At 36.8% G+C, this 25,764-nt stretch overlaps 1 protein-coding gene across 2 annotated transcripts in view; it reads left to right on the top strand.

Annotated features, from left to right (window-relative positions):
• kiaa0825 (KIAA0825 ortholog) overlaps positions 1-25,764 on the top strand; it is a 409,330-nt gene that overhangs the window by 46,733 nt on the left and 336,833 nt on the right. For both annotated transcript variants that reach the window (XM_039759351.1, XM_039759352.1), the window contains exons 3-4: positions 6,903-7,071; positions 11,316-11,988. In XM_039759351.1, coding sequence (XP_039615285.1) covers positions 6,903-7,071; positions 11,316-11,988 — 842 coding nt within the window. The remainder of the gene's footprint in view (positions 1-6,902; positions 7,072-11,315; positions 11,989-25,764) is intronic.

Below are 25,764 nucleotides of genomic sequence, written 5' to 3'. Positions count from 1 at the left end.
GTATAGGTACATCTAGGTGGTAGCACATCTATCTACCTACCCACCTACCTACCTACCTGCCTGCCTGCCTGCCTGGTTTTTGTTATGTTATTTACTTACACTTACAATTCCATTGAAACATTTTGCAATGTTTGTAAAGTTGTTAGAAAAAATATTTTAATATTCTGTCAAATTGATGTGTCCATTTCCAACTAAAATATTTTCTGTAACACGTGCAATTCCTTTCACTTTGCAATTAGAATTTACCAAAACGTCAAGGAAACCACATTTCCCACTATTTTGCTAACATTGTTTTCTTTCTTTCTTTAGTTGATTGTGCATCCATGTCTCTGTAATACTACTTAAATTATGAGTATCACATTGTGCTCTTTGGGAATATGATTATATATTTTATAGAAAGTAAAACTTTTAATTAGCAATTATAAGTTCTAACATAAATAAGCTAAATTTTCAAATTTAAAATGTACCAACTTAATTAGAATTCAATGAATTAAACAATGTTAATTTATATATGAAGACTCATTAGAAAGATTAAATAATAGGTGTGATAATGTCTTTGAATAAACCTTGAAAATGTTAATGAGGAGAAGATGGTCTTGAATCTTTTCAAAAATAACCTTCATCTGAACCTTTTAATTGTTTTTTTTTTTTTTTTTTTTAATTTAATTTATACATCTGAGAATTTGGTCACTTAGGGAGTAGCTCTACTATTTCAGCTATTATCTTTGTCTGTAAAATGTACATTTTGTAGTTTTTTTTAAAAATAAATAGACATCTTGCAATTAATTTGTTTAAATAAACACTGTGCACTGAAGTAAAGTGTTTTTTCAGTATCTATCTATCTATCTATCTATCTATCTATCTATCTATCTATCTATCTATCTATGTGTGTGTTTTTGTAATATTGTTAACTTATACTTGTAATGCCATTGAGGCATTTGCATTTATTAAAATGGCTGGAAAACACAAACATATTTTAATATTCTTTCAAATTGATAGGTCAACTTCCAACTAAAATATGACAATGTAACAAGTGTAGAACTTTTCTGTTTACATTTGGAATTTAGCAAAAAGTCAAGGAAATAAATCTTGACTCATGCTGATTCTTGGAAGGAAAGTGACCTCTTTCTTTCAATATGAATACAATTTTTCTTTAACTAAGGTGTTTTAAAGTTATATAACCCAGAGTAATGAAGCAACATTCTTCGACACCTAAAAACGCACCAACAGATTGATAATGGCTTTGATTTTCTTTTTTCCCTTGTGTAAATGTAGAAAGCCTCACTGCACTTTTCTGTAGCATTTTAGATCTGCTCCTTGGAAATATCTCTTTATTATAATCGCTCATGTGCCTTACTTAGTCATTTAAAATTTTCTGTGGATGTTACTGACTATTCACAGAAATGTTATCCCATACTTGTACAGTTCATTGATATAAATTCTGATTTAGTGAAACATTTGCAGGGTATTTGTTTTATTTTTACATTTTTGCTTTTTATTATAAAAGTTTAGGCTTTGCAGTATTCCTTCTAATTAAGCTTATGTGTGAAAGATGCTTTATATTTTTTATCAGATAATTTCCATTATTGAAAACCAAATTAATTTTGGCTGTATAGCACACCCGAATAATAGCACAGTTTTATTTTAAATTGATCCTAACTTCCAGATATTGTGTCAGCAGGATAGTTGTAACTAGGGGCACATATCCTTTTAGGTAACCAAGAACCGTACAAGTGAGTCTCATATTGTGATCCCTGAACAGTGAAGCACTGCATATTTATGGGGACCTGTCATGCTTGTAAATTTTTGCATCTCTCTTTGCTTTTGGCGCTTCACTGCTAACTATGCAAATTTAGGCTTCCAACCAGTTCTGTAGTTTATTGCTATTCTATTTAAAAGTTATGGTATTTGCAGACATCTAGTTTTTGTTCTTTGCTTCAACACTGGCTGGCAGCTGTCATTCACAGTGAACAATTTCATGTAATGTGAATTGCTGGAGCCATTTTACTGTTTGCTAAGTAAATGACTGTTTAAGAAAGTAAGAAGAAGAATGTATAGTAAGTAGCTTAAATCAGCAATATTATAATTTTTACTTTATGTAAATTAATCGTGTTTGTTTTGACCAAATATTCACTAGAGTAGCAGTATTTAGCATGTTGTTATGAGAGCATTCTCTCTGACATATACAGTAAAGCAGTAACATTAAAGCTAATTGTCACAAATAATACTAGTATTACACTACCAGTGAAATACCAGAATTGTTCAGTGAGGAGCGAGCATTGCCTGTGTAGTAATCTCTTTAAACTAACAAGAGGTTTTAGGCTTTGGAATTACCCAGTACCTAACTTCTAAAAATTCCTGCTGTGCACACTTCTGTGATGCTATGCATCCATTCACAATCAAAGCTTTCAATGTTTAAAATTAAATATTTTATCAACATTAGAAAGGGAGAAAAAAGGGCAGACATGCATTTAGTTCTATATTTTTGCTGAATCTGTTACATACAAACTTGTGTGTAAACACCAACAACAGCTGTGGGCCATCTGCCGTGCTTAACTTTTCCCTGCAGGATAATAATCAATACCTTGGAGCCTGTAGGTATGACTATGTCTATGTGCAGACAAGAGCAACACTTTTACACTGTGCTTAAGTATGTTTTCCATTTGCAACAAATTTAAAATTAAAAATAACATCGAAACAGTCTACAGTTGTACATCTTAATACATATAGTGTTATCTGACAAAGGAAGACTGCATTCAGATTGTAATTTAAAGTGACTACACATGTTCATGAACAGGCAATGCACTCAACAGATAAATGCACCAGATGGCACACAAAATAAATAAAACACATTGTAAGCAAGGTTGCAGAAGGGGATTCAAGAATGTTTCATTTTTATTAAACTCCTAAATTATTATGTTTTCTGAATTATTCATATACATATTTCATGTTCTTAAAAGATAAAAAAATATATATTACTGTATGTATGTTTTCAAGTTATTGTGCTAAGTTTAGAATCTCAGACAGCAGTGTGTAGGAGGCCGATTCCACAACTTTGATCACTGAGTCAAAACAGATTTGATGGCATTTATTCATGTTTGTTTATGCTAATGATAAAACACCTGTGATTTAAACATATGCATCAAATTGTAATTCTTACGTCACTAATGATTTAGTTTTTTTGTTGTGAAAAATTTCAGAAAAATATTTGCAGTCTCCATAATAATTGCAAAGGTCAGGATTTAAATTGGTCTTTAATTAACACTTGTTGCTTTAATTGGATGTCATATGTTCTGAAATTCTGTCTCCTGTTAATATAATTAAATTTTTTTTTCCAGTGGTTTTTCTGAGTATTAATGTATGTCTTTTATTGACAGATTCAGGGTGGTCCACCAAAGTACACCTGTCTAATCCTCTTATCAGTATTTGAGACAAATTACAAGAGGAAAAGATGTATGCTTTTGAAGGTTTTAGCCTATTTATCGTTCAAAGTCATTGGCTAGTACCCAGACTCAAATGTCAGAGATTTTCTTAAAAGCTGTTTCTTAATTGAAGCAGATTAGGATAGGCTGACAACGTCTGGGGCTTTTCAAATTAAAATACTGTAATCCATTAGGTTTCATCAAATTGGACACTTCTGGAGGCCACTGTCAAGGTCTTTAATGAAGTGTCAAAAAGGCCAGGGAATATGGACAGGGCATCATATTTCAAATAGCTGGGAACAGCAAACAGTGGATGATAAATAATATATGCCAATCTTTGTCATGCTCTATCCGGGTATATTTTGAAAAAGGTCTGTCCCAGAACCACAACACTAAGAAGTAGGCCACAGGCAGTGAAGTATCATTTTTCACAGCTGTAATTTGCTTTTCCAATATAAAGAATGTTCCTTTGATACAGAAGAGATATTTGTTTTCACTGCTATTCATTTTGAACTTGCCGAAGCCTAAATTTATTTGAAAAAGATCTTTTTCTTTACCTGTGCAGTGTTCTGCAACATATTAATGCTCACACACTAAATTAATTTTGACAGAGAACTTAAGATATTGTAAGACTGCTGAGTAATCAGTGGATTTGGTTTCTGTAAACTAAAGAGCTGTGAAATGTGCTATCATAATTAAAAAAAGTATGAGATTGCCTTTTTTTGGGTTTAGTGTTATGTCTTGTTTGAAAACAGGTTCATTTTGAAAGAGTACTGTAAAATTTACAAGAAAAATAGTGCAAATAGTGCAACTCTACCTTTTCTAAATATTAGATTAGTCTGAGCATTTTTATAGAGTATTTCAGAATCAATTTATATTTAAAGTGTTAATCTTTTTTCTGCATTGAAAGTCTTAAACCACTTTCAACTATCACAATGAAATCAATCTTTTTATTCTGCACAAGCTGTAATCTGGCTTTTAAAATGCATTTTAAAGAATGTGGAATTTTTTTAATATGAATTTTGGAAACTGTTTGATTCATCTTTCCCATATACATTTGTCAAGGTCTATCTTAACAACAAGACTGGAATCCACCCTTTACTAAACACCAGTCCACTGCACAGCACACTAAATTCATACTTTAAGCAAATGTAGATTCACCAGTTAAGCTAACATAGACATCGGGAATGTGGGAGAGAAAGCATGGGCCTTTGAAAACGCCCACATTGACACTGCAGGTAGTGATTACACATAGGATTATAATTTAGCCTTGTAAAGTGTGAAGCAGGTAATTATAATTTTGAGTGAAATATTCCTTTAAATTCATTAAGTAAAATATATTATTATTATTTTGCAATATGTTTTCATTCATTTCATTAGAATTTAGAAGTACTGTGTTGCTTGAAAGTGTGTGAGCCCTTCATTTTCTTCTTTTTATACAAATATAAAAAATAGCCCACAGTCCACATCAGAGGTTATTTTTTCAGTATTTTGTTACAAATGCTGCTTTAGTTCAGATATGTAGCCACTCTTAAATGAACAGTGCTTTTAAAGACTTGACACAAAATTTTCGTTCTATAAAAGTCTGTACTTTAACTCAGCCATTGAAACCTTTGTTGGCAGCTGTAAAGAATGTGCATGTCTTTGAATTATGGGAGGCCTGGGTGAAAAATGAAAATTTCACACAGTAGATGCCCTTGTTGTCAACTGAACCTGCCTCATTCGTTGTGAGGTAGCAGTGATAACATATGTGTTTCTGTGAAGTTGTTAAATGTTACACAGTATCTCATACTGAAATTGTATCGATTAAAGCATAAAATAAACTAGTAAAAAAGATGCATTGATTTATATAGAAAGTACTGTTCATTGTAACTCTGTCATTTTTAGAAATTATGGTTAACAGAGGTGTTTTCTGCAGTGTTCAGTTGCATTTATTTGATCAATTAGTCAAATTGAAATTTATTCTCTGTAGCACCCTTCACTGAGTACACTATCTTCAAAATCAGAATCAGAATTCACTTTATTGACCAAGTACACTGATGTGTTCTAGGAATTTGTCTTGATAGTATTGGTGCAACATACAAGAACAACACACAATGCAAAAAATACATTTAAGAAGATAAAATATAAAATTATAAAATATGATGCAGAAAGACAGAGCACCAAACTACCATGGCTGCTATCCTTGGCACCAGTTCATGGCAGTTCTGGCACCTATCTATATAATGGAGCACTTTACAATGTATAAAATACCACATTTCAGAATAAAATATTTATAACTGAAAAATGTCATTCATGTTAAGTTGACATGTAATTATTCAAACTGCTGGTAAAAATGAATCTGGCTGACTAGAAGACATCACTAGGATGGTACAGGGCAGAAGTGGTTCCTACTGACATCCTGCAGGATAGAGAATTGTGCTTATGTCAGTGTGAAAAAATGGATCTACTATGGGCAATATGCTCTGTATATATTCTAGTAGTCCTGGAAATACAATAAGCAGAGCTTAAGAAGTTAAGAGAAGAGAAACTGCAGAACTTAATGTTCCCCAGGAACACCAGAAGTCATGTGACCCAGTAGTTGGTAGGAATGCCTGTCCCGCTAAAAGATGGCAGGATGTGTTTTTAGGGCAACAGAAGGCTGAGCAGTTCAGGTACACCAGAGATCACTCAATGGTCTGCCCTTGCATTGAGGTAACAAAATACAGCTGTCTTTGACCCCAGGAATTATTGTAGAGATTGGGCAGAAGTGATTTCAGGAGCTGGTAATATGCTACTCTTTTGGAAATAGGTTAGTCAGCTATACAAATGTAAATAATAATAATAATGATTATTATTAAACTGCTATCATTAAACTAAATAATACATTCCCTTTCAAAACTGTGTCATCAGGGTGCATTGTTCACATAGCTTGGTGGACATTTTGTATGTATTAACTTTCCAGTAAAGCATTTATATTGGTCCTTTAATTAATAAAGTGAGTTATTCTCTTACTGAAATCTCTTTGAAACAAAAATCCTGAAAACCTTCAGCTAAGACAATTATTGGAACCGTCTGAACATTCTGTTTTGGATTACCATATTCTTTTGTGTCATCTTGCTGTTGTTGATTAACTTCATAAAACCAGAACCAACCTGTATTGCATATATTTGGAAGATTGGAGGAAAGTTCATGCAGAAATCGGGTGCTGTTTGACAGCAGTCCTAACCACTGCACCACCATGCCACGCAGTTTATGTAATAGCAATGAAGAAAAAAGTTATTTTTTGACATATTCATGCTACTCATTTCACATCAAGCCAAAAATATAAATCATTTTAATTCTTGTTTTTTTTTTATGAATAGTACATCAAAAATGTTTATCTTCCAGGCAGTATTCATATTCAGTTTTGTTGTCTGTCTTTGTTATCTGTGATGTGTATGTCTTTGCCTAAGTAGAGAACTCAGATGTCTATGCTAATTCTTTCTTCTTTTTTGTCAGTATTGACCAAAGCCTGAAGGAGATGCAGATGGAAATGAATGATGTTTGTACAGGAGATATGCTGCCACTCACAGCAGACAGCCTGCAGTGGCTCTGTCCTAATCATCTCAACTCTTTTAGACCTTTATCTACTGGCTATGATGAACTTGTAGATTTCCTTAGAGCTTTGGTAAGTTATGCCTTATTTATTAAACACATTAATAAGTAACTACATTAGTACATTAATTGCTGGCAACCTTGTTAAACATCCAGACACTAAATCATTATCTTCAATAACAAAAGAGTCTTGCTGTACCAGAGTAAAAGAGCATCTTAAATATTGCTAAATAATAATAAGCTGGTCTGTGCCAGCAGTGGGAACTTTACTCTTGGTAGTTGATGGAATGTGATCAAAATATACTTCGAAGCAAGCCTTTGACATCAAAACTGCACAAAAATTACTGACAAGGTGATTGGGAAAGGGGCTGGTGTGCATTAGACATAATCAGAAAGATAAGGAATGAAATAAAAATCATTTTTTGAAAACATTATGCAATCTTTTAATTTAAGAAAGTGATAAAATCTGTAGACTTCTAGAGCATTATCAAGTGCTAAAAATCCAGTATGCTGACAGGTCTGTTTATCTTTACCACTTACATACAGTATATATACGGTATGTGTGGGAGTCAGTCTCAAGAAGGTGTACCTTCCTGCAAACATTATATTGTACAAAGAATAACAGTCAGTCAAGATCTTTCATTCTTTTTTAATCTAAGTCTTACATCCCCTATTCTACATAAATGGAATATAAGTAGTAGGACTAGATGAAAGAGACACTTAAGAGACTGTTCCTTGCAACAAATTAATCAACATAATAAATTTGCATCTTCATCATTGCAAATTAATAATGAAGGATTGTTGGTCCTCTAGTCAGGCGTCTTTGCCTTTCTTCATGAGAGCTCTTTCCTCAGAGGAATTAGGGTCCAGAATGAACACCGACTTCTAGTTGCTCCTTTTCTTCTTGTATAGGTGGGTCTATAGGAGGGTCTTCTATATGTGGATCAGAAGTGACATCAAGATGCACCTGAACCTTTTTCCTCTGTGTAAAGAGAGGTAGCAGTATTTAACAACTTTGTTTTACCGTCATCCTTGCCCTGATTCTTACTTGACCAAAAGCATTATATAAATAAAATGATTCTTATGCATACTACATATCCTAGATAATTGCTGTTTATTATGAATGACAATTGTGTAACTGTCAGTTAAAATTCCCCTTCTTCAGTTATCAGTGATTCAAAACTAAAAATGAGAGGTGTGCAAGTAACTCAAGGTGACCAAAGATAAAAATGAATAACCGCTTTCTTTTTCCTCCCATGTCCCCAAAGGTTTGCTGATTAGGTTGATTGGTTTTTGCAAAATTGACCTTTTACAAGTACATATGTGGCTGTGGGCACAACTCAGCCCTAGCATGGACTTGGCACCCTGTCCTGGTCTGTTTCCTGCCTTATTCCCAGTGTTACTGGGGAGGTTTCAAGCCTTTTATGATTGTTTAAGCAAGTCTGAAAATGCAATGTCATGAATTTAATAAATAAGTCCTAGGAAAATGTACAACCTGAACTGAGACAGACTAGTGGGGAAAAATAACCATAATGAATAATTCCAACAAGGATTTTATTGTTCTAACTATAGAGAGTTTCCTGCAAGTTGAGCTGTCAAAACAAATGATATTTTTCAGCATAAACCCAGTGAACAACAGTAAAGTTTTTGAATGTTCATGGAGTTTTTTATGCCTCCTTGCTTGAACAGCTGCTTTTCTGTAGTTTAGTTACACAGGACCAAATCTGGAGAGTGAACTTGGAGTGGCTTCTCCTCAAAATCCAAAATTTTTTAGAGCAGCATTAACATGAAGCAGAAGATCTTTGGTTTGTCAGGTTTCCCCACTGTTTTGCCTATGGATTGATTTCCACAAACGTCAAAGCAAATCATCATAAAATTGTCTTTTTTTCTGTGTGAATTTTCTGAGCCTTCTGAGGCATATAATAAATATCAACTACACCCACAACATAATAAAAAAACGTACACATGATTTGCCAGCAGTGGCTTGGACCTTGAATTTTTTTCGGCGCTAAAGTGTCACTATGCTTTAATTGTGTTGATTGTTGTTTATGTTCCAGGTCACACTACTATAAACAGTTTAATTCATAGCTATCAAACAATATGTTCATTATTCCCAGTCCACATTCATTAACTTGAAATTCTCATAGACCATTTGTTGCAGTTGTGCTTCATTTAACGAGTGAATTTTCTGATCATCAAATGTGTCCAGTCCTTGCCTATGTTTAACTATTCTTGAAGAGTAAATTCAATTGACTAATTCTTATGCTAGCTGCTATCTCATACACTATCACAATTTTATTTTACGTTACATTTTATTTCACAATGGCAACATATCTGTTGTTGATATTGAAGGTTGGTCAGACCTTTTGTAGCCATTTTCTTGACTGTGGCATATGAACGAGGTTGGTCCTGGTAAGTATTCACTTGGCAAGCATAAATCTACAAATTTGCATCACCATGAGTTGTTACAAATTCATTGATAGAATGGTATTTGATCTTGTGTATTTAAGCACACATGTTGAGTTGACTCTGAAACAAGAACCAGACACTATAAACCATAATTGTTAAAAACAAATGTGAGTGCCATGGAGGATGGACTGGCATCCCAAATGGGATGAAGGGTGATATCTTACCCAGCTGGGATGCCATGAATGAAGGATGATATCGGTGGCAGCACAACCAGGAGGGAAGGTTTGTGGTTCTTACCCAAGTCAGGGAGAAAAGGTAATCCTGTGGGTGTCCAAATTGAGATTAAGCTAAAGGAGCACTAGCACCTCTCATGATTGGGGTTAAGTAGCTCTTGATAGTTTGTCCCCCCCTAGTCCATCCATTGTCTTTTCACCCCAACTGAGATAAGCCATCCTGGCCAGGTTGTGCCTAAATCTGTGTAGTCTTTGCATTGTGGTCTTCCAGCTAGGTAAGGAGTCATCCTCCACCACAGTCGGAATGTCAGTCCGTCCTCCATAACACTTATAGTTACAACGGACATATTTTAGGACACAGAATTTAATCTTTGGGCATTTACAAAATCAGTACATTAGAATACCCATTTCTTAAATAATTGTTTCTTCACTACTCTCATCTTACTTCATCAATGCAGCACCCTTTATTCATCTAATGATATCTAAGGGTGTTCAGCATCTTGATATTCATATTTGAAAATATCTCAGTTTTCTGGTAAAATTAGTAAAGTACTTTTTCAACTACTTTTTCTAGATATACAGTATATGAACAGAATTACCTGGTGAAGACCAGAAAGGTGGAAATGGTAGCAACTTAATTCTTAGCGAGAGGGATAATCAGACGTTCTTTTCTTGGTCTAAAAACTAAATTACTTTCTTTGGAAGGAAAGGCCCAAAGGCTGAATGCTTTGGTGGTATCCACAGTATGGCAGTTAGATGTTAAAGCAATGGAAATAAAAAAGGATGCGTGGATGAAATTCTTTGCTCTTTTACACCTTGATATTTATGAAAGCCTTCAGACAAGCTCTCTAGTGTTTATTGCCTTCAGAGATGGGTTCTTTCACATTGTAGTATCCCAAAAGTGTCTTCCAAAGTAAACAAAGATAAGCCCTAAAGACAGCGAGCAAAGCAATGTCCCATCATTTCCTGCAGGATTTGCAAGCCAAGGTGGTGGTGGTGATAAGCATGAGCTGGCAAAGAGGACACATATCAAGCAGGTAAAATCAGAAACGTATCTAAAGTCTGCAAGCCAGAAAGTATATCAATATAGGCACAGGGGCTAGCAAAATAAAGACAAAGAAAGCAAAGTCAATGGTGAAGAGAAATACCAGACATAAAAGGAAAACACTAAATCATTAGAGGGCTTTGTTGGGTATAAGACATGACAGTCTTGGGTGCTCAATTTTCCACCCATTAGCCCAAAACATTCCCTGTTTTTTATTTGCATTGCCATGATGTGACTATAGCTGAATACCATGGCCTGTTGCAGATCAGAGGGATGAAGGGTAAAATGCAAACTAAAGAATGGGTCAAAACGGAAACTATACCCTTTCCTGACATAACTGAATGTTACCCTTTAAACTTAAACTTCAACTGTAGAATGAAATATCAAAGACAAGGGATTATGTGTCAGTTTCAAAGTACAGTATATTTGAAGCCATAGTTTTAGCATTAATCACATACCTAATATTGAAAACTGGATGTGTTTTCTGGAATCTGAAAAATGGTAGTGAGAAAAGCATTGTAGTTAAATCCAAATAAAAATTACATAGTATAATTAATATTGTAAGATTGAATGGTACCTGTTGTATTCACTTTAACAAGTTTTCTCATGTCATGTACTTTTCATTACTAGCAAAATTTTCTGAAGACAGAGCAAAGTCAGGAAGAAACAGTGCTTCATCTCCTTCTTGATATTTCCTGCCAGTGTGGTGTTTATTTTCCATCCAAACCAGCTGGATCATCATTCCCAATGACCTCTACAGCTTCTCTGCATGCAGTAGGTGATGAATCTTCTTTGCAGGTCCAGTCTCTATGGGATGATATCAAATTACATCTCAGGCGATTCATTGTTGAAAAGTTGTCATCCAGTCAACAGGCTGACCAACAATTCGATCAACGAGTAACTTTTAAGATCCAGTGCCTTCAGCAACTTCTTTTCTTATACCCTGAAGAGGAAGTGCTTTCTAGATTTCAAAATATTCGGAGCAAATATTTACAGGATTTCCTACATGAACTGTTGGGCTCAACTCCTGGTGAAACTGGTTTTGACAAAGTGGTTCATGCTTATGAAACTGCAATCCCTTCAGTCTGCAATATGGTGAAGGAAGATCTACACACACTCAATGGAATTGTTGAGCCTGCACTTACAATCAAGTTCCTAAATGATGTATATTATTTCACTATTACAAATGAGCTGTCAGCTCAGATTGAGAAGTTTTGTGAGCTTCAATTAAAGGACAGCAAGATGGTTGCAGCTAAGCCAGGAAAAATCTCCAGCAAAATGAAAGGAGCTGCTAATGCTGTAGGTTAGTTTGTTTTAATTTCTGTTACTCCATTACAGTTGGTGATATTTATTCATGAAAGTCAAAGTAAGTCCACTGTGAAACTTAATATACAATACTTCCTCATTTATTGATTTCACTTTTTTCTTCACAGTAATGAATGATGGTCCTCTTAATAGAGGATTTTTATCAGTTAGTTATTTTAGTAGTTTATTGCTAGACATAAGAAAAAAAATAATCTGGACAAATTCAAATGAAAAGGAAACTTTTAAATAGTTTTATTACAATCAAATGTAACTTTGACTCTAGAAAAAACTATCTATTTTTGTTAATCTGTAGTTTATTGTTTAATTATTCTGAACATGTCATAGTTAAGTTTAATTAACTTATCGTAGTTAACTCATAGTTCAAGAGTAGGTTTTAAACATTACTTTGGCATTGAGAGAGTTTGGGTAGTTGCTCAAGGAAAGTAATCCATTACAAATTGCTTATTACTTCTTCAAATTGTAACAGGATTACATTACTTATTACTGCCTGGATAAAACAATCACATTACTAATTACTTTACTTTTGCATTACTCTCTAAATCCATGTAAATATGCACCAATTGAAAAGAACAAGAATAAGAGTAATACCCAAATGTCTTTTCAATATTTTAGCGAGGAGGAAATAATTCAGAAGGTAAGTAAATTCTATGATTTACTATAACAAGTAGATGCCTTTAGTTCACAAAAATAATTCTCAATCAAAAAAAATCTTATTAATTAAAAATAAAGCTGAGTAAAACACTTGAATACTAGCAAACATGAAGTTGGCAAATGGCAAAATGATTGTTAATATAGTGGCCAGCAGACAAAAAGCACTTATTGATTAGATCTATGTGTCTTCTGTCTCCGTTCCCTTTATACTAACATAAAGGCATGAGACAATAAAATAGAAATCATTTATATTTTGTAATTAACCATCTTACATTCACTGATAATTAAAGTAAAGATTTGGGTACTAAGAGTTCTACATTTTCATGAGAATGTTAAAGAGATATTACAAAAAAAGCAAAATACATATAAAGATTTGGCATTTTAATTTTACAACACAATGCCTAAAACATTTTTATTTGATTGGATATCAATGACTGCTTTACCTCAGTAGGTCTAATTCCTTATGAGCACTTTGATCAAGAAGCTGTGCATCACATTGAAGAAAAATGCTAAATATGTTTAACTATGATAGTTCCCAGAAATATTCTTAATTTTGTCTTCATTAAACTAAATTTGAATTCTCCACATTAATCTTATTATTGTGTTGTAAAACTGAAAAGTTATCATTTAAATAAAACTTGAAATCTTAATATCTTAAAAAGACAAAATTGACTTCAGTACAATCCCAAAGTAAAACAAACCATCTTGTAATGTTGTAAAACAGCACATATGTTCAGTATAGTTTGTACAATTCAATGTACTCTACATCTACAGTACATGAAGCTACAGTAGTGTGTATGTGCACTGCAAATTGAGTGTGGAACACAGAGCAGGTAGCCACACTCAAGCATTCTGTGAAATGGACTTTTATCATTTGCTTAGATACTGTACATAAGTGTAATGCAACTAACAAAATTCTAGTCAAGTCATCAACTCTAATGTGATTGAAAAAATTTAAACCAACATGCTACATTACTTTGTTACTAAGAAATATAATTTTATTGCAGTAGAATGTTCCTTTGTATCATGTTATACCCCCATTTCTGATCCTCAATAGCACACTATACTTTTATAAAATGAATACAAGCATAACCAGAAACAGGCTGCTATGGCAGAAAGAGGCAGAGTGTGCCACATGGTATGGAATCAAGCCTGAGGCATACATCTCTTGAGGCAGCAATGATATTTATTGTGCCATCCCATTATTAAGCTGTGCTCATCATAAACTAATTAAACTGTAACTTTAGGTTAGAAAAGCTATTTTTGTCAAAGTATTATTGACAAGTACATTTCTAAAATTGCCTCGCAGTTAGGAGATCTGGATTCGCTTCCTGGGTCCTCCCTGTGTGGAGCTAGCATGCTCTTCCTGTGTCTGCATGGGTTTCCTCCAGGTACTCCGGTTTCCTCCCACAGTCCAAAGACATGCAGGCAGAGGTGGGCAGAGTAGCCAAAAATTGTACTCAAGTAAGAGTAGTGTTACTTCAAAATAATATTACTCAAGTAGAAGTAAAAAGTAGTCATCCAAAAAATTACTCAAATAAGAGTAAAAAAGTATTTGGTGAAAAGACTACTCAAGTACTGAGTTTGATCATGATAAATGATTTATTCTTTAGAAATGTTGTAATAAGACAGACAAAAATATAAGATAATGTGCAAATTCTGCTATTTCCAAATAATAAAAAATGAGTAAAAATAAATAACATCTTTACAAAATAAAGATGCACAAATAGCACAAAGTTCCAAATCTCAGTCTTTCACAACAAAGCTTTTGAAGCCATTACCTACAGTAGGTAATATGTATGTTTGAACAGTGCAAACTACTTACAGTGACAAGATATACTGTACACTGACAGTATAATACTGCATATTCACTTGCCCTCCAAATAGCACAGCTGATAGAAAATAACATTAGAATAAGGCAGCTTGTGCAAGTACAAGAAGTCACACTTTACCTTGACTGTCTGTGTCTGTGCATGTTTGGTTAAAACGTGCATGTTCTTCACTCAGTGAAGTGATGGTTAAGCTTCAGCAGGAGTTGGCTCTCATTTTCATGTATTCTTTCTTTCCCTGTCCGCTGTCTGTGAGGAGTTTGTGCTGCTATGCCGCCACAGTTTGTGTGTGGTCATGTGACTGCATGAATACGTCTGATTTTTGAAACGGAGTCTTGTGATTATTGTTGCTACGTCTGATTGGTGAAACAGAGCCATGTGATTATTGTTGCTACATCTGATGGGTGAAACAGTCGTGCAGTAGATCCACTGGCGGCTTCTCTCTGGCAAAAATATAGCGTATCTAATAGAAAAAAAGTAACGATTGCCCAATGTACTGGAGTAAGAGTAGCGTTTCTTCTTCACAAATGTACTCAAGTAAAAGTAAAAAGTATGGTGCAGTAAAACTACTCTTAGAAGTACAGTTTTTTTTTAAAAGTTATTCAAGTAAATGTAACGGAGTAAGTGTAACTCGTCACTACCCACCTCTGCATGCAGATTAGGTACATTGTCCCTAGTATGTGCTTCGTGCGTGTGTGTGTGTCCGTGCCCTGCGGTGGGCTGGCGCCCTGCCCAGGGTTTGTTTCCTGCCTTGCGCCCTGTGTTGGCTGGGATTGGCTCCAGCAGACTCCCGTGACCCTGTAGTTCGGATATAGCAGGTTGTATAATAGGTAGATGGATGGACATTTCTAAAATTTATTTTCTTCCACCAGTGCAGTGATATACTTTCCAGCACTTCTTCCTCATAGCTTTTGGAGACTACAGAAAATATAACCAAGGAAAGTACTTGATGCCAGTTGGAACTCATTTAATAGAGGGAGTAAGATTAAAAAGGAACTGTTGTATTTGGTGGAGTCTTGCATGTTTTCGTTCAGTTTAATTGTAGTCATATTTTTGCATGAGATGTAAGTCTTCAATTATGCAAAACCTCAGAGAGGGCAAATAAGGTTGTCTATGTTAAACCTGAGTAGAGAAAGGCACATATCAATATGCTTTACATTTCACACTTTACTTAATTATTATGACATAACATTAATGTGAATTTCAGCATCTTATTGGAAATTTAAAACCACTTCCTACATCTTCTGATGTTCCAACAACATACATAATTTGTGAAATGACAAGAAGAAATACAACAAACACAACAAAAGAAATGGTTATAAAAAACAACACATACAGTAATGAAAATTACAGTTATTAAGAACTGGTTATTGTACCACGTCTCAGAAACAATATCCTTGTGTTTAGATTTATATTCTTTTTCCTTCTATGCTAAATTATTTTTTTTACACAAATTAAATTCTTGCTTTTCTAAATCAGTAATTCCTTACGTGGTTCCATAGTCTAGTTTACAATAACAATAACAACATTTATTTATATAGTTCATTTTCATACAAATGGTGTAACTCAAATTTCTTTACAAGATGAAGAAAGAAAAGTTTATCTGAAACAAAAATAAGATTAGGCAATACTAAGTAACAAAGAATGAAGTAAGGTCAGATGGCCAGGAGGCCAGAAAAAAAAAAAACTCCACATGGGCTGGAGAAAAAATACAATTTAATGAAATATGAATATTAAATATTGAATAGGAATATGAAATTATATAGTTATATGAAAACATGCCAGCATTTTCAGCTGTTTACCTTTAACTTGCAATAACCATGCAGTGGTAGGCTCAGCTAAAGCCAAGACATTCTTTCATTTTTATATTTTGTATTTTTGCATATTTTAATCTTGTTTAACTATATGATCTTTTGTTGCACAGAACTGTAAATTCAGTGTGTTGGTTTTCTGTGTACCCGAGTTGAAGAGCTTACCTGTGACACCTTACACAAGTCTTTATCAATACAGCCTACCATTACCTTGTTAAGGCACTATAATTCTACAGTGTTGTGTTACAATGTGCAGGGTAAAGTTCTGTTTGCTGCATTTTGTTGTTTGTGTTCCCTCAGGCATATTTGTGATGAATCACAAATAATGCAGTTTTTTTTTTGGATGGTAATCATGTATCATGTCCCCCGTGAAATCCAGCACCACCCTGCTAAATTTGTTCTGGCAGCAACCTTGCTTTGCAGTTAACTTGATGTATTGTAATCTTCATGGTAGATGGAGCACAGATGTCAAAAAAATCCTGCTTGCAGCATATTTTTATTTTATTTATTACCTTGATAATACTAATGCAATTGAAATTCTGATAATTTTCAAATGATAATGATTTCAAATGACATAATATCATGAGATCTAATTGAGGGTCAGTATGCAAAGTCACTGTTGAAGTTGCATCTTCTAGCTATATACTATGTCTATATGTATATATCTATCTATATATATATATATATATATATATATATATACTGTATATATAGATATATAATCCAACGTCTGTCTGTCCGTTTTTCACGAGAGAACTACTTAACAAATTTAGATTGTGTTTGTTTTCTATAATTTGCTTGAACATTCTGGTTGATTTTGCAACTTCTGCCATAGTTTGCTTGCAATATCGATTTATTGCGTGAAACCGAGAGACTGCTGGCTGAGGTGAGGGGGGCAGGGCCCTCCTCACTCACGCGCAAGCCTCCGTTTAAATCCGCTTAGCTACCGATACTTGCTTGCTCAATAAACTTTATCATCTACAGTTTGTTAAGGAGTAACAGTTAACGTTTGTGAGAGAGAGATCAGAACTACGTGTGTTTCAGAGGGCAGCTGCTGATTGCCAGAGATACCATGGCCACGTGCTTTTCTCCCCATGCGGGGGACACTCTCCCATCAGAGCTGAACATGATCACATACAGTGCCAACTTTTGACTTTGGAGCTAACCTACCTTCTGCTAGGCCAGAATTACATTTTTTTTAATTGATTTTTAAAGTTTGTCATGTTTCACTACTATGTGTACGGAGCCATGGGGTACAGCTAGTAGATTATATATCTCTATATATAATCTTCATTTGGATCTTGATTTTTGTTTGTCCGCGAATGAATTACAAGAAGAAGCACTAGATGGCAGTAGAGAGACAGCTAAAACATAGGCATTGCATTAAGAATCTCCTCCAGGCTTATACTACTGAAGACTTTAGTTCTCCAGTCACACCTCAAAACACAGACATTCAAACTAAACCAATTGTTGTGATTTAAATTAACTAAAGAGATCGATCTTCATTTAGATCTTGATCTCTGTTTGTCCGCGAATTCCACGCGTGCATAGACCCCTTTCCAGTTTAGTACGTTGTTGTTACTCACGGATGTCAACAATGTGCCGGAATAACGAAGGGGTGGTGGACAGTGTTACGCTGGTTAGCTCCTGAGGCCTGGTTAGAGAATGAGATTGCCGAAGATAAAAGGTACGTGCCTACGTAACATATGAATGAAAGAAAGACAGTGGGTAAAATGAATGACAACGTAACAGCACGTTCCGGAAATTATTATTGTTACGTTATAGCCGGCGAGTGCTGCGCGTCTCACAGTTGTACCGTGGCTTGCTCAAATGTCAGTGAAGTGATCCCTATTTATGCTTTAAAGAGCCTGGATACCTATGTGTCCCACTTTTATAACCATTGCTCCGTGTATATTGCCTTACTCTTTGGATTGCCAAAAAGCATCCTGCGAGATTGGAGAAAAGTTGAGAAGAGATCGTGAAAGGAAACGACAGTGTCGTGAAAATGAGATGGACTGTGAACGGACAGAAGCAGAAATGCTCCTACACCACCACATAATTATGATTCGGACAGTGATTCTGAGTAGGCCGTTCCTATCGAATCAATATCCAAGGGTTTTCTTTTGTAATTTTGTTTCCCTTATGAAAAATCATAATGCTGTGCGACGAACGGCCCAGTTAATGACTGGCAGCCGCGTTTAAACAGGGAGCCCTTCACAGACAACTTTAACACGCAACGTAGTTGGGCGCACATGGCTAGTATTGTAATAAAAGGTACTATATTGCACCGACCCGGCACAGACTCACTCCAGAGGCACGTGTAAAATGGCACAGAACTTTTATTTTCTTCTGCTGGAGGGCACGTCTTCCCCATAATCCCTCCAGCCACAACACAGTCCCACAAGCACTTGAAGATAAGCACCAAACACACAAAAAGCACTCTCTTCTCAAACCACCACTCCTCCCTGGCAACCTCGTTCTCTTCCTCCCGATTCTGGCTCTTGAGTAGTGGCTGCAGGCTCTTTTTGTAGCACTCCCGGAAATGCTCCAGGTGGTAATTGGCCTATTTAGGCTGCACTTCTGGGTATGGCTGCATGCCAGCCCACAGAGGCTCGTTAAGCCATGCAGCTCCTTCCGGGTGGTGGCTACGGAGCCCAACAGGTCTGAGTCCTGAAGTCCCACACCTGTGGCCCCAATATAAGCCAGGAGGGCTGCCACCACATGTTCCAGGGGACGTAGAGTGCATCCCATGGCTGCTTCCCCGGATCCAGTGTTGAAGGGGTGTCCCGACCAGGCCTGGGACCCGGCTGCCCGTCACATATATATATATATATATATATATATATATATATATATATATATATATATATATATATATATATATCTTTGTGGTAGCAATTCAAGTTCAACTGCTTTTAACATTCTGATATTCACTCAGATACAGTGCATCCGGAAAGTATTCACAGCGTATCACTTTTTCCACATTTTGTTATGTTACAGCCTTATTCCAAAATGGATTAAATTCATTTTTGTCCTCAGAATTCTACACACAACACCCCATAATGACAACATGAAAAAAGTTTACTTGAGGTTTTTGCAAATTTATCAAAAATTAAAAAACTGAGAAATCGCATGTACATAAGTATTCACAGCCTTTGCTCAATACTTTGTCGATGCACCTTTGGCAGCAATTACAGCCTCAAGTCTTTTTGAATATGATGCCACAATCTTGGCACACCTATCCTTGGCCAGTTTCGCCCATTCCTCTTTGCAGCACCTCTCAAGCTCCATCAGGTTGGATGGGAAGCGTTGGTGCACAGCCATTTTAAGATCTCTCCAGAGATGTTCAATCGAATTCAATTCTGGGCTCTGGCTGGGCCACTCAAGGACATTCACAAAGTTGTCCTGAAGCCAATCCTTTAATATCTTGGCTGTGTGCTTAGGGTTGTTGTCCTGGTGAAAGATGAACCGTCGCCCCAGTCCAAGGACAAGAGCGCTGTAGAACAGGTTTTCATCCAGCATGTCTCTGTACATTGCTGCAGTCATCTTTCACTTTATCCTGACTAGTCTCCCAGTTCCTGCCGCTGAAAAACATCCCCACAGCATGATGCTGCCACCACCATGCTTCACTGTAGGGATGGTACTGGCCTGGTGATGAGCGGTGCCTGGTTTCCTCCAAACGTGACGCCTGGCATTCACACCAAAGAGTTCAATCTTTGTCTCATCAAACCTTTTGCCAAACTCCAGTCAGGCTGCCATGTGCCTTTTACTAAGGAGTGACTTCCGTCTGGCCACTTTACCATACAGGCCTAATTGGTGGATTGCTGTGGAGATGGTTGTCCTTCTGGAAGGTTCTCCTCTCTCCACAGAGGACCTCTGGAGCTCTGACAGAGTGACCATCGGGTTCTTGGTCACCTCCCTGACTAAGGCCCTTCTCCCCCGATTGCTCAGTTTAGATGGCCGGCCAGCTCTAGGAAGAGTCCTGGTGGTTTCGAACTTCTTCCACTTACGGATGATGGAGGCCACTGTGCTCATTGGGACCTTCAAAGCAGCAGAAATTTTTCTGTTACCTTCCCCAGATTTGTGCCTCGAGACAATCCTGTCTCAGAGGTCTACAGACAATTCCTTTGACTTCATACTTGGTTTGTGCTCTAACATGAGCTGTCAACTGTGGGACCTTATATAGACAGGTGTGTGCCTTTCCAAATCATGTCCAATCAACTGAATTTACCACAGGTGGACCCCAATTAAGCTGCAGAAACATCTCAAGGATGATCAGGGAAAACAGGATGCACTAGAGCTAAATTTTGAGGTTCATGGCAAAGGTTGTGAATACTTTTGTACATGTGATTTCTCAGTTTTTTTATTTTTAATAAATTTGCAAAAACCTCAAGTAAACTTTTTTCACGTTGTCATTATGGGGTGTTGTGTGTAGAATTCTGCGGAAAAAAATGAATTTATTCCATTTTGGAATAAGGTTGTAACATAACAATGTGGAAAAAGTGATGCGCTGTGAATACTTTCCGGATGCACTGTAGAGCTAATTTCATGTGCTTGTTTAGACCTGGGACCAAAATTTCCCATTCCTGTATTCATTTGAATTGACATCATGAATGTAAATGGTTTCTGTATTGGAATTCTTAATGGTAGGCTTAAAGTTTTGTTATAGGGCATTTTCATGAGTTTTAAATTATGTCATGTCTTTGGTTTTTAGAGGTATAATAAAGGAAATTTCAGTTATAGTCGAAGTCCAACGAGCAAGATGATGTCATAAAGTAAGCTTATGTACAGAAGGAAGACTTGTGTTTTCAAATGTTTCTGGGAGTTATTTTAATTGTAAGTTATGAGGGCCAGCTCTTGTAAAAGTAGGCCTGAGTCACCTCTGAAACATTTTGATGGCAATAAAAGTGAAGTCAAGAACAAAGTTTTGTGTAATGAATTAAAAAGACAGTTTATGTTTAATAGTTTGCTGTAGGTAAAAGTTTATTTCTTGATTTGTGGTATAGATGTTTCCCTTATCACCATGTTTTCCAATGGGGCCACAGGTTCAGAACACTAAAGATGTTTAATGAACTGTAATAGGATGTCATAGTCTGTTTTCTTGCAATCTTTAGGATCCGCTTAGGGTTTTTAAAAGGAGCCATGTCTGGAGCTCATTTTGGGCTTTTAGATGTGCTGTGTTAGTAGTTGGTAAACCATTCCTTAGATGCATATACAGTGGAACCTCGGTTTGTGAGCATAATTCGTTACGGAAACGTGCTCGCAATCCAAAACACTCGTATATCAAAGCGAATTTCCCCATAAGAAATAATGGAAACTCAGATGATTCGTTCCACAACCCAAAACTATTCATATAAAAATGATTAATACAAATACATAATACAAATTAACCTGCACTTTACCTTTAAAAAAAAATATGGCTGGTGTGAGTGAGTTTCTAAACTCATGTGGGATTCCACCCAACGGGATGACACGCGGAAGAGTGTCCCAAAGCAATCGCAGTCTCCCAGCGCTGTAGCAGTTCGCCATATAAGAGCATCCTAAAAGATCGCAGACATGCTATAAGTGCCTGTCGTCAATGGGTCATAAAAGAAACATTATAAAGATCCCGCTGCAATAAATAACAGCGCTGTTGCTGTTTTAAGCTGAATAAAGCTAGTGTTAAAGTACTGAGACTCAGCTTCGTGTTTTGGGGAGCAAGATGGGGACTCGCACTTCACAGCGCACACACACACACAGTCACAATGCTGTAGTAAAAGAGAGACGCGCTGGGCGAGCGAGATGAGGAGAGAGAGAGACGCACTGTAAACAGAGACGCGCTGGGCGAGCGAGATAAGAAGAGAGAGAGACTCGCTGTAAACAGAGAGACTCGCTGGGCGAGCGAGATAAGAAGAGAGAGAGACGTGCTGTAAACAGAGAGACTCGCTGGGCGAGCAAGCAAGATAAGGAGAGAGAGAGACGCGCTGGGCAAGCAAGCGAGATAAGGAGAGAGAGAGAGAAGAACCATCAGCTCAGTTGTGATCATATGACGCTCAGCAGACAAAGTGTATCCATGCTGCTCGTATTGCAAGACATCGCTCGTTTATCAAGTCAAAATTTATTAAAAATTTTTGCTTGTCTTGCAAAACACTTGTAAACCAAGGTTCCACTTGTATTCAGTTTAGTAAAGAATAGGCAGATGGCAATCTGGATAGAAGTGACAAAGAATTAATTTAAAGTAACTTGCTTCTAAAAAGTTTCAAGGAGAAATATTACATACCTTACATCACTTCTTGCCAGATTGTATGATGTTTAGTTTAATGGAGAACCTAGTAAAACTGAATGGCATGCATTAGGCATTCATTAACATGGTCAAGCTAAGAGAAACTATGGCACTGTCTTTGACTGCATGATGTAAATTAATTGGTAGCCATGGAAAACTGGCAAGCAGGAATTAAAATTTTCTTCAATATTCTTGCATACTTCATATAGACTTCTTTGAAATGTTCCACAATCCTCAGTCTTTTGTTTTGTAATTAAACACTTACATAAATATACTTGTAACTAGGGCTGAGCAATATATTGAAAATATATGGTGTGAAGGATGGCCGGCCATTTATCCCGGCCAATACCCCCAAGCCGCCAGGTGGAGCCCTCCTTGCAGCATGGAGGTCCCCAGAAGACCAGCAGGGCATCATGGACAATGTAGTTTTTATGCAAAGCCCTGCTGGATGCCGTGGGGGCCACAGGAGGGAGCTGCAGGGAGGACCGAGGGCTTCTTCGTGCCCTGTGACCCAGAGGTTTGTCATAGGAAGAGCGACAGACTTCCGGGTTGAAAAAAAGGACTATTTACCCTGACCCGGAAGGAATAAGGACTTGTGGACTGTTGGGCAGAAACACCTCTGGGTCAGGAGTATAAAAGGACTGTGGGAGCTCCCAGACAATGAGCTGAGCTGGGTGGAAGGGTGGCAACGCGTCTGGGAGCTGGAGGATTGTTTATTGATTGTACTGGTGATTTATATGAGTATTGTGGTGGAGAGTGTGCTTTGTGCACTGTGGCGACAAAATAAAGTCAACTTGGGGACTTTTACCTGGTGTCTGGAGTCGTGGACAGGGGTTCAAGGGAGTGAGAGTGCCCCCTATCGTTCACAACGGATACAAACAAAAGAAGCTCTCCCCAAACTAATTTTGTTTATATCGATATGTTTGATAAAGGCTCCCTCCTACACTATGATTTCAGCAGCTGTCCACTTGGAAAAAAAAACTACAACACTTAGTCCTAGTCTTAGTATTTAGTCAAATAATTCTGTCTCATCCTGCCTTCACTCTTCATTTAAAACAAAAGCAGTGTGCCTGTCATGAGACAGCACAAATGCTTATACTGAACCCCAGTCAGGCAGAGATGAGTCAGAAACAAATGAAACTAACAAATGATCATTAGGTTAGTTTTTGGCTTTAGCAAAAAGGTTACTAAACAAACAGAAGTCAAATGTAAACTGATGAAAAACCATTGCTGTGACTAAATATAACACGAGCAGCTTGCTTCCTCATATGAAAATACTTCTACAGTATCATGGAAAATAAGGAGTGTATGACCCAAAAAAAACAAACAAACTGACAAGCATTCTCATCTTAAACATAAGCATTTGCTCATAGCACTCAATTTGCAAAAGATTAACGCAGGTAGAATGACATGACTAACACTATTACAAACCTAATTCTGGAAGTTCACAAGGGATATAAAAAAATCTTTTTTTGTTTTTAAAAGGAAATCGGGAAACTTTAAATTTTACTGTAAAACATTTTTAAAACAAATTTTTTTCAGAAAACATATGTTTTATAGTATATGTTTGTTGAAAATATATAAGATGTGACATAACTATCATTAAAAAATGGAATACATTAATAAAGAATAATTTATGTAGATTTGCATAACAAGTGTAAGAAAGACAGGCACAAAGATCGGGCACCAATGTTGAACCCCATATAATTGAAAAGGTTGTAGAAAAATAAAGTGACAGCTGTGATACAGTAATGTCTTTCTAAACACGAGTCTGTTATGAGACTGGCTGCCATCTTAGTGGTGGCTCATTTAAGTTTTCTGTCAGGAAGAGTAGCTGGAACTAGAAGTAATATTGGTGTCCTTCTCGCCATTGTTCTTTGGGCCTGGAGGTAAAAGGAAAGGAGAGACATTAGGCTATAGCACCAGCCCTCAGCTTGGGGTGGATCTACCATTAGATGAGCCCAGGCATCCTTCCAGAAATGGGAATGCCATTTAAGTCAATGTACTGTATATATGCACATGGGGAGTACTTTGAAGGTAACAGTGTGATGGTGCGGGTCTTGCTTCAAGCTCCCAATTCCCATTTAGGAGCCTCTTGAACCCGACACTGCCAGTAACGTAACCAGATGAGCTGTGCAATGAGGTCAAATCACACATGGAGCAAGGGGATGATGTAAAAGCATCCTGTGCTTTTATTAACAAAAAAAAAGCATCAAAACAGTGTTCAAATAAATAGTGCAGTGCTTAAAGTCAAATAAATAATCCATAAAAACAAGGTGATAAAAGTGGGGGTTAAAATCCCAATAAACAAAGCCTTTAAAACAAGGTTAAAACCACAGCTGGAACCTGTCTTTTATAAAAACCTGGTGCCTTCTCCCTTTAACTGGAGGCTTCCTTGCTTCTCCCTTGCAACAGGAGTCACCATTTCTGTAGGTGCAGATGACTGTTCTCCTGGTCTGGTAGCCTTCCATCCCCTGGCTATGTACAGCTCACTTGCTGGTCTGAGACTCAGGTGCCCAGCCACCAGGGTGCTCACACTGGGGCTCTCCTTCCCAAGCCTCCTTAACTCTCACTGCCTTCTTGGCCTTACGTGGCAAGCCGTCCATGATCCTAGTCACTTCTACTCCTCTGAAAAGCTTAGCAGTTACTACCCTATGCATCCACCTCAGAGTGTCGGCCTTATACCCTGCCAACTGCCTGCCTTTGCTCAATTAAGCCTGCTCTCTCTCGCTTGCTCCCCCACCAGCTTTTTTCTCCTGCCTTCTTCTTTCTCTAACCTCCAACCTCCATTATATCTTCTTCCTTTACATTCTATTTATAATATGCATGAAGAAATGTCAAAGCCTTATACTGTACTTATAAAGAGTATAAATGCCAGAAATAGCATAAACTCCTCAGTTAGATTTAGGAAAAAGCTGTTGTCGCAGTAGGGGGCACTATCGCTCCCTTGAACCCTCAGGTACCACGCCAAACACCTGGTAAAAGTGCTACAATTATTCTTTTTATTATAATAATGTGCACTAAGCACCCTCCACTCCACATTATTCATAAACAAACACAATCAATAAACCAATAAATCAATCCTCCACTCCCAGATGCGTTGCCCTCCTACCACCCAGCTCAGCTCGCCGTCTGGGAGCTCCCACAATCCTTTTATAGTTCCTGACCAGGAAGTGTTTTTCATCCTTCAGTCCATAATT

The sequence above is a fragment of the Polypterus senegalus genome, chromosome 7 (genome assembly GCF_016835505.1).
Source record: "Polypterus senegalus isolate Bchr_013 chromosome 7, ASM1683550v1, whole genome shotgun sequence".
Taxonomy (NCBI): Eukaryota; Metazoa; Chordata; class Cladistia; order Polypteriformes; family Polypteridae; genus Polypterus; species Polypterus senegalus.
Note: the sequence above shows the minus strand (reverse complement) of the source record. Positions and strands in the feature narration are given on the sequence as shown.